The sequence below is a fragment of the Microtus pennsylvanicus genome, chromosome 5, assembly GCF_037038515.1.
Source record: "Microtus pennsylvanicus isolate mMicPen1 chromosome 5, mMicPen1.hap1, whole genome shotgun sequence".
Lineage (NCBI taxonomy): Eukaryota > Metazoa > Chordata > Mammalia > Rodentia > Cricetidae > Microtus > Microtus pennsylvanicus.
The window spans coordinates 124,387,179-124,404,263 of NC_134583.1; the positions used below are offsets into that span (position 1 = coordinate 124,387,179).

At 48.0% G+C, this 17,085-nt stretch overlaps 1 protein-coding gene across 2 annotated transcripts in view; it reads right to left on the reverse strand.

Moving 5' to 3' along the window:
* Positions 1-661: 661 nt before the first annotated feature.
* The window catches only part of Armh3 (armadillo like helical domain containing 3), a 195,752-nt gene continuing 179,328 nt past the window's right edge, over positions 662-17,085 (reverse strand). For both annotated transcript variants that reach the window (XM_075974238.1, XM_075974239.1), the window contains 2 exons: positions 3,733-3,849; positions 662-2,233 (listed from right to left, as the gene is read on the reverse strand). In XM_075974238.1, the coding sequence (XP_075830353.1) occupies positions 2,141-2,233; positions 3,733-3,849 (210 nt within the window). In that variant the 3' untranslated portion in view covers positions 662-2,140. The remainder of the gene's footprint in view (positions 2,234-3,732; positions 3,850-17,085) is intronic.

Genomic DNA, 17,085 nt, shown 5'->3' on the forward strand with positions numbered 1-17,085 from the left:
GGGAAGGTAAAATAAAGTAATAAACCAGGTCAGTTTCTCAAGTCTTCATTGCTATTGCCTTCCTTTTTCCTCTCAGCTTTTCTGCCTCTTTCTCTTTGCCACTTGCAAAGAGAAGAGAAGGTTCTTTGTTTTCCAGCAGATTTAGGGAGCTTCTGAAAGGTTTGGGAACTCAGGTGAGGATGCAGAGGAGAAAAGAGATGTCTCCCTCACGAAGCCACCTCCTTTTGTGAAGGCAGGGCCAGCATTGCACAGGGCTCTCTAGTCCAGGACTCAGATTTACTTTTCAAACAGCTGAGTCAGTGAATTGTGGTGGGTACTCCTCCGCACAGCTGGAACAGGCTGCCGTGGTGTAAGGCCCTCGGGAAGAACACTCCCATTTCTAGGAGAGGCCTTAGGTGTACACAAAGGAGGTGGCCAAGAAGTAGGCTTTTAAACTAGGAAGAGAGATAGATGGCAGGCAAGGGACACTTTCATAAAGCTCCTCATCCTAGATTGGCTCTTGTTCCTCTACAGGGGAAGGGGGCCATAGTTGTCTGAACCCAGCTGGCCTCAGTCAGGTCCAGGAGACTCAGAGAGGGCAAGTCTTAAGGAAAGGTCCCTTTTGCACACAGATCAACACCTGGATCAATTTAAGAGATGAAGGGGAAAAAGACACTAAAGAGACTGTACCACACAAATCCATTTTTAATAGCTTTGATTTGCCACCAGCTCCAGATCCAGCTGCTCTGGGGTTTATCACCATGGAAAATACTAGAAACCTCAGGTCAAGTTATCCATCCAGTGACCAATGATCAGAGATGACCCAACCTACATCTATGCATGTCAGTCTGTTGCTGAATTCTCTATAACTACCACACTTCTGCTCAAACAGAACCCTGGCTCCCAGGGAGGGCAAGTATTCCCAAGAGAGACGCTAAATGCACAGGCACTCAGCCTCCCTCTGAACCCACCAGCTGCATGCCTCCTGCCGTCTACAAAACTTTAGATTGGGTGCATGGAGGACCTCAGAGCAGCGGTTTTTCCTGCGGCTGTTGTGGGGAAGGAAAAGGCCCTGCAGGGCTTCCATGGAGACTATTGAGAGAGAAGCCACAGGCCAACTTCATGAAGGTGGGATGTGCCCAAGACCCAGCTAGAATATGGCTAGACAAGATGGAGGTCCTAGGCATAAGGCTCACCTAGCCAACAGGAACACCAGCACCCGCTCCCTAAACTCCCTAACCGGGACAGGTTCTCTCCCTCCCAGCACCAGACCACAGCAGGAACAGACTCCTCCCTAGAGGAAATTCTTAGGCAGGCAGAATGTAAACAACAGCAGGGTGAGGGGGTGGAGCACGTGGAGGGGAGCTCATCTCTAGGCTCCCATTGGAGGGGGTGGTGGGGAGGGGGAGCTGCTGGAAAGGGAACCAGCAAAGTAGGCACCTTGAGGGCTGCAGAAAACCTGTCAATGTTTATTTCACACATACTCTTTTAAGACAGTTTAAAACAGACTGGAAACGAAAGGCTAAAGTTGTGGGCCTATTGTGCTGATGAGTCAACGGTTGGAAGGCAAGGAAAAGTGAACAGGTACTCCTGGTGCCAAAACCAAATCCAGAAAGTGGAGGTCGGAGCACAGCACCAGGCAGATTCCAATCTCCAGTTTCTCTGAGGCATCAAGTTTGAATTTAGAAAACAGAAAAAAGGTGCCATCCCTGACCTACTCTATGCTTGGGCAGAAGACTGGACACACTGCAGCAGGGGCAGGGGCCTCGCTCAGCTCCAGGTCCAAAAAGGGAACAGGATGTGGCGTCATAGCCAAAACCAGCCGCTGGCCTTCAGAGTGTTGGCATCAGCTGAGGCCTGCTCCACCAGCACCTGAATAATCAATCAGAAGCCAGAACCTGGAACCCCAGCTGGAGTCATGAGGCAGTACCCCGTGAATGCAGCCCAGAAGCCCCGCATTTCTGCATGCCTTTTCTGTTGCCCGCCCATTTCTCCCCAAATAAGATCACCCTGGGCTTGCCCCAGCTGTCCAAGCTCACTGAAGACTCTCGCTGTCTCTGCTTCTCTCCAACCTTGAAGGCAGTCCCCACTCCCTGTGCTTGCCCTCCAGCCCAGGAGCCTCATGGGTAGGGGCAGTCAATGGCTCTTAGGCAGCGCAGTCTCAGGAGATGGTAGAGAATTCCTTCAGGAGGGCTTCCTGGCTGAGTGTGTGGAAGGCCAGGTTCCTCCGGACGTTGGTACTAATGGATCGAACCTGGGAAGGTGGAAGGGCAGAGGCAGAGAGAACAGTCCATTACAAACAGCAGAGGGCACTGTCTGAGGCTCTGCGTGGCCAGGAGAAAGATCTGTGTCTTTCTCCCAAGTCTAGCTGGCTTCATGAGGAATTTAGCTTGTCCAGGGAAATATGTCTGTACTTTTGTGAGGAACAAACCAACCAGGGAGGGGAAGAATGTGCTGTTTGCCTTAGTCCCCAGAGGCCAGGGGGCATTTCTTTCATTTCTGCTTTGCTCTAAGAAAGGAAGTGGAGTCACGAGGCAGGAAGCAGGGCCATTGCAGGCAAAGCCAGCTCTTTAGCTCCTAACTCCTCCCCTGTGCCAGAGGTGCAGCCAGGAGTGAGGGAAAGTGCCAAAGGCCTCAAAGGACAGCGCCTGCCTGTGATCCTGGCACTCGGGAGGCTGAGGAAGGAGGACCACTGCAAGCCCCAGGCCAGTCAAGACTATATGGTGAGATACTGTATTGAGAGAGAGACTCTAAGTCTCCTTTTTAACCCTCTCCATAACCTAAAGACAGTCTCTATTTGCTGCCGGTGCCCAGTGGTCCCCACACTAATGTAAAGACCACATTCACAAACACTGTTCCTACTCTCTTTACATGATGGCTTTTTTCGGGGGGGGGGGGCAGTTTCGACACAAGGTTTCTCTATAGCTTTGGAGCCTGTCCTGGAACTCTCTCTGTAGACTAGGCTGGCCTCAAACTCACAGAGATCCACCTGCCTCTGCCTCCCGAGTGCTGGGATTAAAGGTGTGTGCCACCACTGCCTGGTCACGATGGCTTTCTTGTTCACAACTAACTCGCCACAGAAAAATCCTGAGGTGTTTCATGTCCCAGTTAGAGCTGGGCTGTCACGATCTGGCATCAGAGCCATGCACAGACTCGGTGCATTAACTGAAAGCTTCGCTGGCGCAAGCCTGGCAGGTGGGTTTAGGGCCTTCGTGCAATGTCAGCCACTGCCAGGGTCTGCGTCAGCCAAGCAGGCAGTGGAGCGGCAGGGAGGCAGGACTTTTCTTAGCAGCTCTGAGTACAGAACAGGAAGGGAAAAGGGAGAGGTCCGCTTGGAGCTCTGCTGGGAGGGGCCGGGGATACTGGGAGTGGAGCTGTGGAAGGGGACTCTCAGGCCAACACCAGCTAGGGAGTGAGAAAGGAGTGACTGCAGAAGGACCAGTTGCTCTCAAGAATTGCTCTAAGGACAGGAACAGGGTAAAACATCATAGCTGGCACTGGCCAACACATGCCAGACCTCAGGCCCAGCTGCAGCTGTGTAAGGTGTTCTCTGTGGCTGCAGACGAGGTGGGTAAGGCTGCCTTGGAGTATCTGCCTCTCACTGCCTCATTCCAAAATGCTTTGGAGAAGTTACATGCAGACCCTCTAATTTTATTATCTAGCAGGCTGCAGTCATACCCTAGATATAGAGCAGATCCCAGTGTCCAGAATGCCCCCCCAGAGACACAGGTGGAGCTGGGAATGGGCACTCACCAGCTCTTTGAAGAAGGCAGCTTCCTTGTGTTGCTCGGAGTAGCGCTCATACTGGTCCAGGCCATCTTGTAGCTTCAGTGTGAGTGTGTCATAGTTGGCTCGAACCACCTCTAGTACCTGAAGAAAGTCAAGGGCCAAACAGGGTCTCAGTCCCTGGCAAGAATGCTTATATAAAGCAAGGAGGCAGGATGGCAGGGAGCAATCCTTCTGGTTTATGAGATCTTCTCCCATACTGCTTCCTTTTTGAGAAAGAAATGTATCTTGTGTAGTTGAGGCTGGACTTGAACCTCCTAAGTGCTGAGGTTATAGGCATGCGCCGCCCTGCCCAGCTTCTGGGACCACTTTTGAATCTTTTCCATTCCCTACCTTTTCTGAGCAGCCCAGCACGGACACCGAGGCCGTGTGCCCTGGGTATGGTCGCCAGTGTCCCTGACATCACCATGCACCCTCAGCCCCGCGTCCTCTAGCCAGGCTGTCCTGGGTGCCGAGCAGAGCTTTCTGCCAATGGCTTACTGCTTCTCCCTTTCTGGAAACCACATTTCTTCAGTCCTGGGATGTTCCTCAGCACCATCTGCCACTTGTTTTCATCCCACAGTGCCAACCCGGCCTTCATATCCATCTCTTGGAACAAACTTTTGGGCATTCAAGCATTGAGGTACAGTGGACACTCAAGAATAGGCTGCAACTGTTATTCTGATGGGGAACAGGGTGTCTCTCTCCTCAACAATGCTGCTCTGACATTTTAAAATTTATTTAACTTTATTTTATGTGGACTTTTCTTATGTGTTTTGCCTGCATGTATGTCTGTGTGAAGGTGTCGGATCCCCTAGAACTGGAATTACAGACAGTTGTGAGCTGCCATGTGGGTGCTGGGAATTGAATTTAGGTCCTCTGGAAGAGCAGCCAGTGCTCTTAACCACTGAGCCATCTCTCCAGCCCCTGACCTTTGTTTTTTTGAGACAAGGTCTTGTTATATAGTCTAGGCCAGCCTGGAACGCACTACAGAGCTCAGTTTGAACTACAACTTCATCTTCCTGTCTCACCTCCTGACATATCTGCAACCTCACCTGACCTGACTCTCTGTGGGGTGAAGATTCAAAATTCAGCTGACCTTGGGAATCCTGGATATCTGAGCTTAATATTAATAAAAAAGGAACCCCAGGCAAGCAGTTCCTGAGACAATGATTCAGGCAAGGGGCAGGTGGAAGCAGAGGCACTAGACCACGTTAGCAGGAAAGAAGGAGCGGGTAGAAAAGTGGTTGCGCATCTGGTAACCTGCATGCAGGAAGACCATGACATCAAGGACAACCTTGCTCACAAGGAACTGGGAGGGTAAGTGTGAGGGCATTGGCCTGAGAGAAGGCAGGAGGCAAAGGGACCAGTCGGGGTCAGTCACACTATGGACCAAGGCTGGCCCCTGGGACAGAAGGTCACCTCTGGGCTGTTTTCCTTTCCAGACCAAAGTTAACCCTACTTGGGAGCAAATGTTCCTTTCTGCCCAAGTTCCCGAGGAGACGAAGAACTGGAGACACTGAGCGGGGCTGTGTCCTGGGCTTCAAGAGGCAGCAAAGGCAAAGGCCTGACGCTTCTTTCTCCTAACCACTCCACCAGTGTCCCACAGGGTAGGCTGTCTGCTCTGCTTCCAGCTCCATAAGCATGGGGACTGGGACCAGCAATGGCAGGCACACGGGCAATCCAGTCCTCTCATGCTTGTGGGCAGCATTCATAGCTAAACAGCTAGCCAGGGTCTTGACTCAAGGCCAAAAAAAGGGCAAAATTCCTCCAAGACGGTGCCAGTTCCTAAGAACCAGGTGAAACAGAGTAATTCATGCGTCCCTAAATCCTACAAGCTGCGCAGTCTCAGCAGTGCCTATAATCTAACACCTTGGGTAGTCTTCCCTGAGGGGAGTCAGGTACCAAATGACAAAATCACACTAAAGCCAGTTGCTAAAAAAAGGTGCAGCACAGGAGGAGATGACTGTACCCCAGTGTACCAACTGGACCCCAGAGCCTCAGCCTCGGAAGCTCTCAGGATCACCTGGCTATGCTCCTCTCGCTGTCAGATCAGCAGACTCTGCTGCCCCCTGCGCCACCACGGCTCCTTTACTTTTGATGCAAGAAGACAGAGACGCTCTCTGCCCAGGTCTGGGTTGGGCACACTCAGGGACTCTCGCATGCTGTAGAGAAGACATTTATTCAAGCCTCACTACTGACCTGGGTCACGGCAAAGGTGGCACTCATGCAACCTCTGCATCTGGCTTCCTGCCAACCCCAGTGGCCCCTCCTAGACTGAGTTCCTTCTCTGGAGAGCTCTGTAGCTCAGGCCTTGGCTTGCAATCCCCTGCCTCAGACACCTGAGCAGCTGGGATTACAGGCCTGTGTCACAAGGCTGAGCTCAGACTCCCTTTTAAACTATCCCAGCTAAGTGCAAAGGTACTCACAGTTACGCCTAGCACTAGGGAGGCAGAAAGAGATGTATGCCTCTGTGAATCTGAGGCCAGTGTCTCCTTAGTGAGCTCTGCGCCAGCTCGGGTCACACAGTGAGACCCTGGCTCGGAACAACACCACATAAATATAACTAGCCTCTTTTCTAAACAGAGGCCACCTTTTTTCATCAGCTGCTGGCTGGGGTTGAGGCTTCCTAGATCCATACCTACAATTCAGTCCACAGTAGCTCAGAGTAGGAAAACTATCCACTAGTCATGTTTTCTAAGGCATCCTCACAAACCATGATGACCCCATGCAGCCAGGACACCGGATGCTAGGAAAGCTTTGAGAGTAACTGAAGCTCTTATTAATAACGATGGTAGCACTGTCTTATTAATAACGACTCCAGCACTCTCGGTACAAGCATTCAGATAACAGCTGACATCAACTGTGTATGTGAGTGTATGTGGTAGATGCACAGGTGTTATGTAGGGGGGAACGCAAACCTGTGTGTGCGCGTGTGTGCATGCGTGCAGGCTGAAGATGGTATCAGACGCTCGACTCCATCACATTCAGCTTTATCTCCTTGAGGTCTCTGAACCTGGCGTTTGGCTGGTGGCTCGTGTCATAGTGAGCATCCTGTCTGCCCTCACAGCACTGGGGTTACAGGTGTACATAGAGCCATGACTGGATTTTTTGTTTGTTTTTTCTTTCTTTTCTTTTTTCTTTTCTTTTCTAGAAACAGGGTTTCTCTGTGTAGCTTTGGAACTTGTCCTGCCTGGAATTAGCTCTGTAAACTCTGTAAACCAGGCTGGCCTTGAACACACTAAGATCTGCCTGCCTCTGCCTCCCAAGTGCTGGGATTAAAGCGTGCACCACCACCATCACCTGGCTATGCCTGTTTTTTTAAGTAAATGTACAGAATTTAAACTTTGTTCTTCATGCTTGCAGAGCAAGCACCTGCTCCAAGTCCTTTCCTCAGCCCCAACACCTGTCACCTTTGAGCCTCCCCTCCTGGCCAGGAAATGTAACTTGAATCTCCTTTCTAAAATGACCCAGCAATAAAGGTGTTGAGCACCTTGAAGCTCCTGTGGTCAATAGAAACATTGCCATACCAAATGACTACACAGCCACGGCGAGAGCCCTGGGTCTCAAGAGCAGCTCCTTTCACAGGAAGAACCTATTTGGAGAGTCTCATGCTCTGTCGACTGAGCTAGCCAGGCGTTGGGAGTAGCTATTTTAAATCCTCCCAAAGGTACTATAGTCTCCGTGATTCTCTACCACAAAGGGATGTTTAGATTCCGTGGAAGATGTGACAAACGGCCTCAGTTTCAAAGGCCTCATGGCCAATTTGCTGAAAACACTGCCTCAAAAAAGCCAAGAGAAAGCAACCTAGGCAGGATGGTTGAGGAGGGGGACCTAACCACTTGGTCCTCGTGTCCAGAGACAATGGCGTGAGAAAACAGCAAAGTCATTAGGAACATGGACGTCGAGGTCACAGATCTGCATTTTGGCTCCACATTAAGCACCAATTAACTATCTAAAGTCATTATGAGTTTCTGGTCTTTTGGCCTCGGTTTGCATACCTGTGACCTCGTCAGCTGGTGTGAAGTGACACGAGACAGTGGCTCCCCAGTACCTGGCACACAGCGAATGGCAAATAAACAGTTACTAATTTTTTTTTCTTTTTCTTTTTTTTTTTTTGGTTTTTCGAGACAGGGTTTCTCTGTGGCTTTGGAGCCTGTCCTAAAACTAGCTCTTTAGACCAGGGTGGTCTCGAACTCACAGAGATCTGCCTGCCTCTGCCTCCCGAGTGCTGGGATTAAAGGCATGTGCCACCATCGCCCGGCCAACAGTTACTAATTTTATAGGGAAAACTTTCTGGAGACAAGAGGCTTCGGGATGTTTTTGCTGTCCCCAGATAACCCTAACACAGGTCAGGAGTAAGGCCTCATGCATCATCACCCAGCTGCCGGTGACTATCCTGCTGCGGACACTGGATTCTCCTGTGCAACGCAAACGCAAGCCAGACCGCGCGCGTGGGCCAGAAGTCAGAATCCGAGAACCTGCTGCCAAGGCTGCTAAACCTCGTAGTGCAAGGGGTACAGGTTCTGTGAAAGAAAAGTTGAGCAGATAGGCCCATAGATGCCTGGCTCTGCACAGTGAAGGCTGTGGTTTTCTGTGTTTTCACTTCTTTGTTTTCTAAGACAGGGTTTCTCTGTGTAGCCCTGACTGTCCTGTGTCCCAGGTCCAAGATGATGCCAGATGTGCAGTGCTGGCCGCACTAAACCTGGGTATGGGGACACATATACTTGCAAATGTAGTATACTTACTTAGGTAGAGACAGGAGGGTCAGGAATTCAGGGCCACCCTCACCTATCTATAGAATTCCAGGCCAGCCTGGCCTACGAGAGAAGACCTTGTCTCAAAAACAGAGAAACTTGGGAGACCACCCTTAATGAGTTACAGACAAAAAGTGACTAGGACTGGTATTCTGGACAGTAGAAGCCAGAGATTCATGAGTCTTTAAGCTTCAGTTGGTTTTTAGGCCTCAGTCAACCCTTAGCAAGTCGGCCTGGGACAGGAGTTAGGAGGATTTGGCACCAAGCCGGTGACTGTTCACGTCTCAAGGTCAGAGTCTGTTCTCACAGACCAGCATCATGTGATCGGCTTCCTCACAGTTCTGATCTAACATCTGTCAATCCTTAATCCTACAAGACATCAGCTCAGGATGCTGTGGAATAGATTAAGTTAAAAGGGAATTAAAGTGGGGAGGCTTTTCAGAGGATCCACTGTCCGGCCGTGTCGTCCCCCCCCTCAGTGTGTGGTTCACACTGGGGCTGTTTTACAGGTTCACACTCCGGTAGACGTTCACTCACTAGCCAAGAGATTTTTCTCAAAGATTGCCTGACATTGCCGAAATTCTTCCTCTGGATCCATTCCAGGATTGAGATGCTTGTCAACTCTAGCAAGAGCTTGAAGAGGAACATAAGCTTCATCTTCCCTAGTCTCTCTAAGGACTCCTCACTGGTCACGTCTCCCAGTGGGGAAGGATCTCTTCCTACAGTGCAGCATGCATTCCCATCTGCCATGTCACCAGCCTAAGAAGTCAGTGCCTTCCTTACAGTTAAACGGTAGCCAGGGGCTGGACAGTTCGTAAGGGAGATTCTGATAAGAGAAAGCAAATGACGATTCTTTCCCCAGAATTCACATTTAAGGTTCCAAATTAAGGGCAGGTTAAGGCTATTTGAGCGCTGAAAAGGCATTGTATGAGTGAGACTCTGGCTAATGGGTCTAGCTGCTCATGGGTACTGAAAAAAAAAAGTTTCAGTCAACAGCTGTGCCTGGGAAAGTAGAGCTGCAGTTTAGAACGCGAGAACACGGTTCAAAGAGCCAGCGTCTACTCAGGGTAAAAGCAACTCCTCAAAGCTGTGCTTTGACCCTCACAGGGTGCCGTAGTGTGTGCATGCCAGTTTTCTTGTTTCCTTTGTTTCAGAGACATCCCTGGCCTGGAGCTTACTATGTAGATCAAACTGGCCTCAAACACAGAAGCTGCTTGCCTGCTGGAGTCAAAGGCACACACTACCACACTTGGTCCAGCTTTCTTATCATGTGGTAACATACTTCATCAGCACCGTGCTGACACACCAGTGCTTAGTAACTGGAACTGTTCCTACTGTTTCTTTCACCTGCTTGAACCTATGGCTATTTTTTTAGGGCCTGAAGTTCCCTTCCAGCCCATTCATAAACAACCTCCCCACGAAGACACCTCTACTTCACAGGTTTCCCAAGGAGAGATTTGTTGGCAGGGCCTCTCTTGGGGCAACACACGCGTGCCTGCTACCATCAATTTCCTCACTGGAAATTGCCATGAGTGGATGTGTTACAATCCGAAGAGTACCAGTTACGGTGTGGCTTCCTCACACTGCCTAACAGAGCCCAAGGAACAGTAAACACTCAACAAGCTTGCAGAATTAATTTAGTAACACAGGCTCAACTAAAAAGGAAAGGAATCTCTCATTAGGGTCACATGGTAAGATTAGAATTGTCCCCGACACCTCACACTGGGCACTGTTCTCAGCACTGATAGAAGGCTTCTACAGCCTCAGAGCAAGTCCGCCTCATGGAGCCAACAAGAAAAGTGGGGAACCAAACGCCTCTGGAGCTCAGCAGGGTCAGGTGGGAAACAATGCATGGCCATGAGGTTGAGCAGCTGCTGCACAACACCTGGGATGGCTTTGAGTGGCCTCGAACTCCGGGTGAGGCTGTCTTTGAACTCCTGATGCCTTCATATTCCGCTGAAATCACAGTCATGTAACACTGCCTGGCTGCACATCTTTGAAGGCAGGGAAACAAAGGGGCTTACCTGCCGTGACACGCAGAGGTCAGAAGGTGACTTGTTTGAATCCTAGGGACCAGATCCAGCCATTAGCCTCAGTGGCAAGAGTCTCTATCTGCTGACCCTGCAGTGTCCCATTCCCTTCTCTCTTCAGCACCGCCCCCCTACTTTATAGCACCAGGACAGATAATTCAGAGTGCGACACTCTAGCATGGCAGCACCCTAAAACAGCAGCTTCAGGAAAGGGCACTGACTTGAACAAGTCTGACCCGAACTGCCAGCTGAAGCTCCCATCAGGGACAATCTGAAGGGCAGATTTTCATACACAGAGAATGAGCAAAGGATGGAAAGAAGGGGAGAGAATGTCTCTTTACTCCACACATATGCAAACTATACATTACACTTCTCAGATCAGATCCAGCCCATTCTGCAATGTCCTACTGCGGTGTGCTAGTTAGGGCCAATTTTCACAGCATAAATGCCACTCAGTTGTGCAGAGCACTCATTAGGCGACTGTGCCAACAAGCTAAGCAGACACACGTGGTGATCTTTGAGCAGCTGGGTTCAAATACTTGCTGAGCTATTTTTAGCATTTGTTTACATAGAACAACTAAAGGATTTGCACCTCAAAGGACAAGAACAAACAAGGAGATTCGTGAGTTCCAGGTCTAACTAGTATCTAGAGGAGACTAATAATTACACAGGGACTGTGCTGTGCGCTGTCTGTCTCTGTCTTTCTCTCTCTCTCTCTCTCTCTCTCTCTCTCTCTCTCTCTCTCTCTCTGTCTCTGTCTCTGTCTCTCTCTGTGTGTGTGTGTGTGTGTGTGTGCATGCACGCGTGCCTGCCTGCCTGGACATGAATGTGCCATGGCCTAAGTGTGGAGGTGAGAGGACAACTTGCAGGAGCTGGCTGTCTCCTTTGATTGTGTGGGTTCTGAGGCTTGGCTGTAAGTGCCTTTATCCACTGAGCCTTCCTGCAAGTTCTATGCTTCTGTTATGTTATATTACATTATGTCATGTCCTTATGAATGTGGCCCAAAATAGTCACAGGACCAAACATGATTAAAAGGACAGAATATGGAGATCTAAGAGCTCTATGTTTCAACTTTCTTCCTGACCAAGAGACAGACAGATATACAAATATGTATGCACATGCACACGCACGCACACACAGCACACACACACACACACACATGTGCACGCAGTAAGAAATTGTAAAAATTTCTGGGTGGTGGTGGTACATGCCTTTAATCCCAGCTCTCAGGAGGCAGAGACAGGAGGATCTCTGTGAGTTCGAGGCCAGCCTGGTCTACAAGAACTAGTTCCAGGACATCTAGGGCTATTACACAGAGAAACCCTGTCTCAAAAAAAAAAAAAAAAAAAAAAAAAAAAGAAAGAAAGAAAGAAAAAGAAAAAAAAAGAAAAAAAGAAATTGTAAAAATAAAAATCTACACTGCGTGTATGTAGGTCAGCCAGACAAGGGAGGTGGGACCTCAAAATGAACGGTTCTCAGAGTGCACAGGACAGAGCGGTATCTGAATTTCAACCCCAACCACAACAGAGTACTGTTTACCTGATATTCAAAATCAGTACCAGGTATTGGGCAGTAGTAGCACACGCCTTTGATCCCAGCATTCAGGAAGCAGGACAGGAAGATCTCTGAGTGTGAGACCAGCCTGGTCTACAATCAAGTTCCAGGACAGCCAAAGCTATATAGAGAAACCGTCTTGAAAAACGAAACAAACAAATACCAGGCAGCTGCACTCTTTATTTTTTTCCTCTATGCAGCTTTGGTTATCCTGGCGTTTGCTCTGTAGACCAGGCTGGCCTCGAACTCACAGAGATCTGCCTGCCTCTGCCTCCCGAGTGCTGGGATTAAAGGCGTGCGCCACCACCGCTGGCTAGCAGTTCCACTCTTGATGGCAGCACTACATGATGAAGTCTATCTACTTCAAGCCTATCCTTCTGAGGATTAAGAGAAGATTCAGAGGATCACCGTGATCTACAAACAATTCATCTGCCTTCTTGAACAAAGTCCAACACCCGTAAGAAAGCCAGCAGGACTGGGATGATGTCTCAGAGGGTAAAAGTACTGCCACCAAACCTGACAACCTGAGCTCCATCTCTGGGATTCACCTGTTGAAGAAAGAGAGCCAGTTCCCCAAGTTGTTCTCTGACCTTCACCCACAGGCTGTAGCACACGACACACCCTTCACCCAAATAAGCACATGTAAAAAGAACAATACCAGGCTTAGAGAGTCAAATCCCATGATGAAGGAGACATAGAGTCCTGAGTGTATGTGCAAATAATAACAGAGCTTTGAAAACTTGACAGACTGAAGGAAGAAAACGAAGACAGGCAGTTAGGGTTGCAGAGCCCATAACTGATGGGCGAGGAGACAAACCAGCAGCGACTACAAGACTACCAACCCACTTGCCCTCAAGGGTATTTATAGAAAAGTCTACTCAACAACGGCAGAATACATTCTTCTCAAGGGCACACAGAGCATTCGACAAGACAGACATATGCTGGATCATAAGCCAAATCACAATACATTAAAAGAACTGGAATCACACCAAACTTTTTTTGACCACCAGGGAATTAAATAAGAAATTACTAACAAATATATCTGGAAAATCATCAAATAATAGAAATAAAATGACACATTTCTAAATGTCACAAGAGATATGAGAAAATATTTTGAACTGAATGAAAATGAAAACAGAACATCAGAATTTATGGGATGTTGTTAACCACGAGGAAAACTTAGATCACTCAATCTCAGTGTTAGAAAATGAACATGATATAGGGGGCTGGAGAGAAGGCTCAGGGGTTAAAAAGCACTGACTGCTCTTCCAGAGGACCAGGGTTGAATTCCCAGTACCCACATGGCAGCTCACAACTGTCTGTAACTCCAGTTCCAGGGGACCTGACATCTTCACAAAGACAAACATGCAGGCAGAATACCAATGCACATAAAATAAATTAAGAAAATAAACATGATCTAAAACTTGATAACCAGTTTCTAACTCAAGTGAAAAAGAAAATTAACCCAAAGTGGAGGAAGACAACCTTATAAATTGATACAATAGAAAACAGCAGAAAAATCAGTGAGACAAGAAGCTGATTTACTGAGAAGATTAATAAAATTTATAAACTTCTAGCCAGACTGATAAGAAACAAAAGAGAAAAGGTACACTTTACTCATGTCATAAATGAGAGGACAGCATTTAAACCCTACAGGCGTATCAGAGAAAAAGAATATGGCAACCAACTATGTCAATAAATTCTGGTTTATTGTTTTTGGTTTTTCGAGACAGGGTTTCTCTGTGTAGCCCTAGCTGTTCTGGAGTTCACTCTGTAGACCAGGCTGTCCTCAAACTCACAGAGATCCGCCTGCCTCTGCCTCCCAATTGCTGGGATTAAAGGCGTGCACCACCACTGCCCGATATAGCAATAACTTTAACAATGCTTATGAACAACTTTCTCAAATTAAACCTGCTGTGCAGCACATGCCTATGAGCAGGAGGAGCAGGAGAATCAACACCATCCTCAGCTACACAGGGGTTCCAGGCCACTCTGGAGGACACAAGACCCTTGCTGAGAAATTAATAAAACCGTTACAACCATAAAGGAGAAAACCCCAGGTGGGGCAGGATGGCTCAGCGGGTACAGTGCTTTCCTCCACGCCTGACACCCAAGTGTCACCTCTGGGAACTGTTGCGGTTATTCATATACTGTGTGAAGATGCGTTGCTGTGATTGGCGTAATAAAAAGCTGAACAGCCAATAGCTAGGAGAGATAGGCAGGACTTCTGGGCAGAGAAAGAAAGAGAGAAGGCATCTGTGTGTGCAGGAGACACCGACCAATGGACATACAGTACAGAGGGGAGGTAAAAAGCCACTGGGTAGAAGGTAGGTAATAGAAGCAGGTTGATTTAAATTATAAGAGCTAGCTGGGGACAAGCCTATGATGCCAAGTTTTCATAATGACTAAGTCTCTATGTCATTATTGGGAGCTGGCCAGCCAAGAAAGGCTGACAAGAGATGTCAGACTACAAGGAAGCACATGGTAAAGGAGAGAACTGACTCCAGCAAGTTGTCCTCAAACCTCCACATGTGTACCATGCATATACATACATGTACACACAAAAGACATAAATGTAATTTAAAAAATAACGAAGTAGAAAAAACAGACTATATCTAAATCTATTACAGAAACTGAACTATGGGGCTGGAGAGGTGACTCAGCAGTTAAGATTCAGGGCTGATCTTCCAGGGGACCTAGGCCCAACACCTAGCACTCACAATCTTAACTCCAGGCTCACGGGATCTAATGCCCTCTTCTGGCCACTGTAGGCACAGCACAGGCATACATTCAGGGAAAACACCAGCACACATAAAAGAATAACATAATAAAGTGGATAGTGTATCGTGATCCAGAGCTTCATCTCAGAAGGGGAAAATCTATGTGTTCATCTCACTAGACACAAAGTTATGAGCATCCAGCATCCCAGTTGGGTGGGTATTGTGGTTTAGGAAAGCTAAAAACCACAGAGCTCCTTTCCGAGGTCCCATAAGCAGAAGATGTGCCTGGGAGACACTTGGGAGTCAACTCCAAGTGATGCAACTTTTGTAAGAAGTCACCCATGCTGGAGAGGACTCTGAGTTCTCTGGTGATGGAGCTGCCTGAGGCACCATGTTCTGCACGTGACCCTAACAAGAAACCCATTGGTTTACCAAGCTAGACCTGGGTGGACCTGCTGGTCTGTTGTGTCTCACTTGGGTTGAGTATACACTTGTTTGTGTCTCCCGAGGGAAAGTCATACACAAAGCACACTGTAGGAAGGTCTATAGGAGACAAGTCACATCTGTAATAACTCAAATACAAGTGTTTGCTATGGCACAGACACAGAGTAAAATTAGTCTGCAGGGTAGTGTGATGCTCTGGGGTGATGAAGATGTTTCATAAGTCTTCAGTGGTATGCTTTTTTGTGTGGCTATATTTGTGCACAGGTATGTGCCAGAGATCAACACTAGGTCCACCTTGCTTTGTGACACAGCCTCTCATCACTGGGACCCAGGAATCCTGACATGGGAAGGCTCACTGACCAGCAAGCCATCCATGCTGAGGTTAGAAGCAGACATCACTACACCTGGGTTTTTAGGTAGGTGCTGGGTATCAAACACGGGTTTTCACTCATGTGCAGCAAACACTTTAGGACCTAATCTCTGTGCTATGCCTAACTTCTAAAAAATAATTTACTCAGATACTATGATTTCAAGACCAAATTAACACATGAGAAGATTATTTAGTTACTTTTGTGTGTGTGTGTGTGTGTTCTCTCTTTCTACCATGTGGGTCATCATGGGGTAGAGCTAAAGTCATCAGACTTGGCATGAGAACCTTTATCTGTTGAGCCATCTCATGACTCCCTTTTGCTTTTGTTTCTTTAACTTCTGCCAATCCTTTTCTCAGCCTCCTCAGAGCTGCAGCTGCAGACAGTCACAGCCTAGAGGAGATGCTCCGCATCTGGACTGCAGTAGCTGGTTACACACTGCGTTGTATACTTCAACAAAGTTGAATAAAAATAAATTTTTCAGTAAAATGCCATGACTAGTATGAAAATGTACACAGCCTCAGGTGAAAGCTTGCCTTTTGTTTTGTCATTATTCCACTGCAGGTTTAGACAAGAATGCTTGGGATTGGTATGTGGTTCAAGTTCTCGATATTTCAATAGTGAGAGGATCCTTTTCCTTTTGTACCTCCTTCTATCTCTGGACCACCCCACAGTCTTCCCTGATGAATCAATGGTGTCTAGAATGCTGTCCAATGGGGCACTAGTCAGATGAAACTTGACTATCGCTTGTACTTGCCTGGACCTGACACACAGGATCCCTTCTCAAGCTCAGAAATGTACAAACTCCTACCTTTAATATTGTCAATAAAGGTCCTGCTTTTGCCTTTTCCATAAAACCGAGGAAATGGTTAATGTCCTGGATGACCATGGCTCTTCAAGAGGAAACTCACTCTAAATTTCAGTCAATTGTTTGTGGAATTGTAAAGACGCCACAGTTCATAGGAGGTTTATGATGTGGGATTCCCCTCTGTATGCTCTGAATACCACTAGTGAATAAAGAAACTGCCTTGGCCTGTTGATAGGGCAAAATTTAGGTAAGCGGGGAAAACTAAACAGCATGCTGGGAGAAAGGGGTCAGAGTGAGGGAGAAGCCATGTAGCCCCGCAGGAAACAGACATGTTGAAACTTTACCCAGTAAGCCACAGCCTTGTGGTGATACACAGATTAATGGAGATAGGTTAATTTAAGATAAGAGTTAGCCAATAAGCTAGAGCAAATGGGCCATGCAGTGATTTAAATAACATAGTTTCTGTGTGGTTATTTTGGGGCTGAGCAGCCGGGGACGAACAAGCGGCCTTCTGACAACAGCTACTCATGATTCTTAGGCTCATATGTGGTCCGGAGGAGCTGAAGCATCACCCCAAACACAGCTACTGAGAGGTCCACAGGAATACACACCCTGCAGCAAAGGTCTAACACCAAAGTAGTGATCTGAAGCCAGGCACGG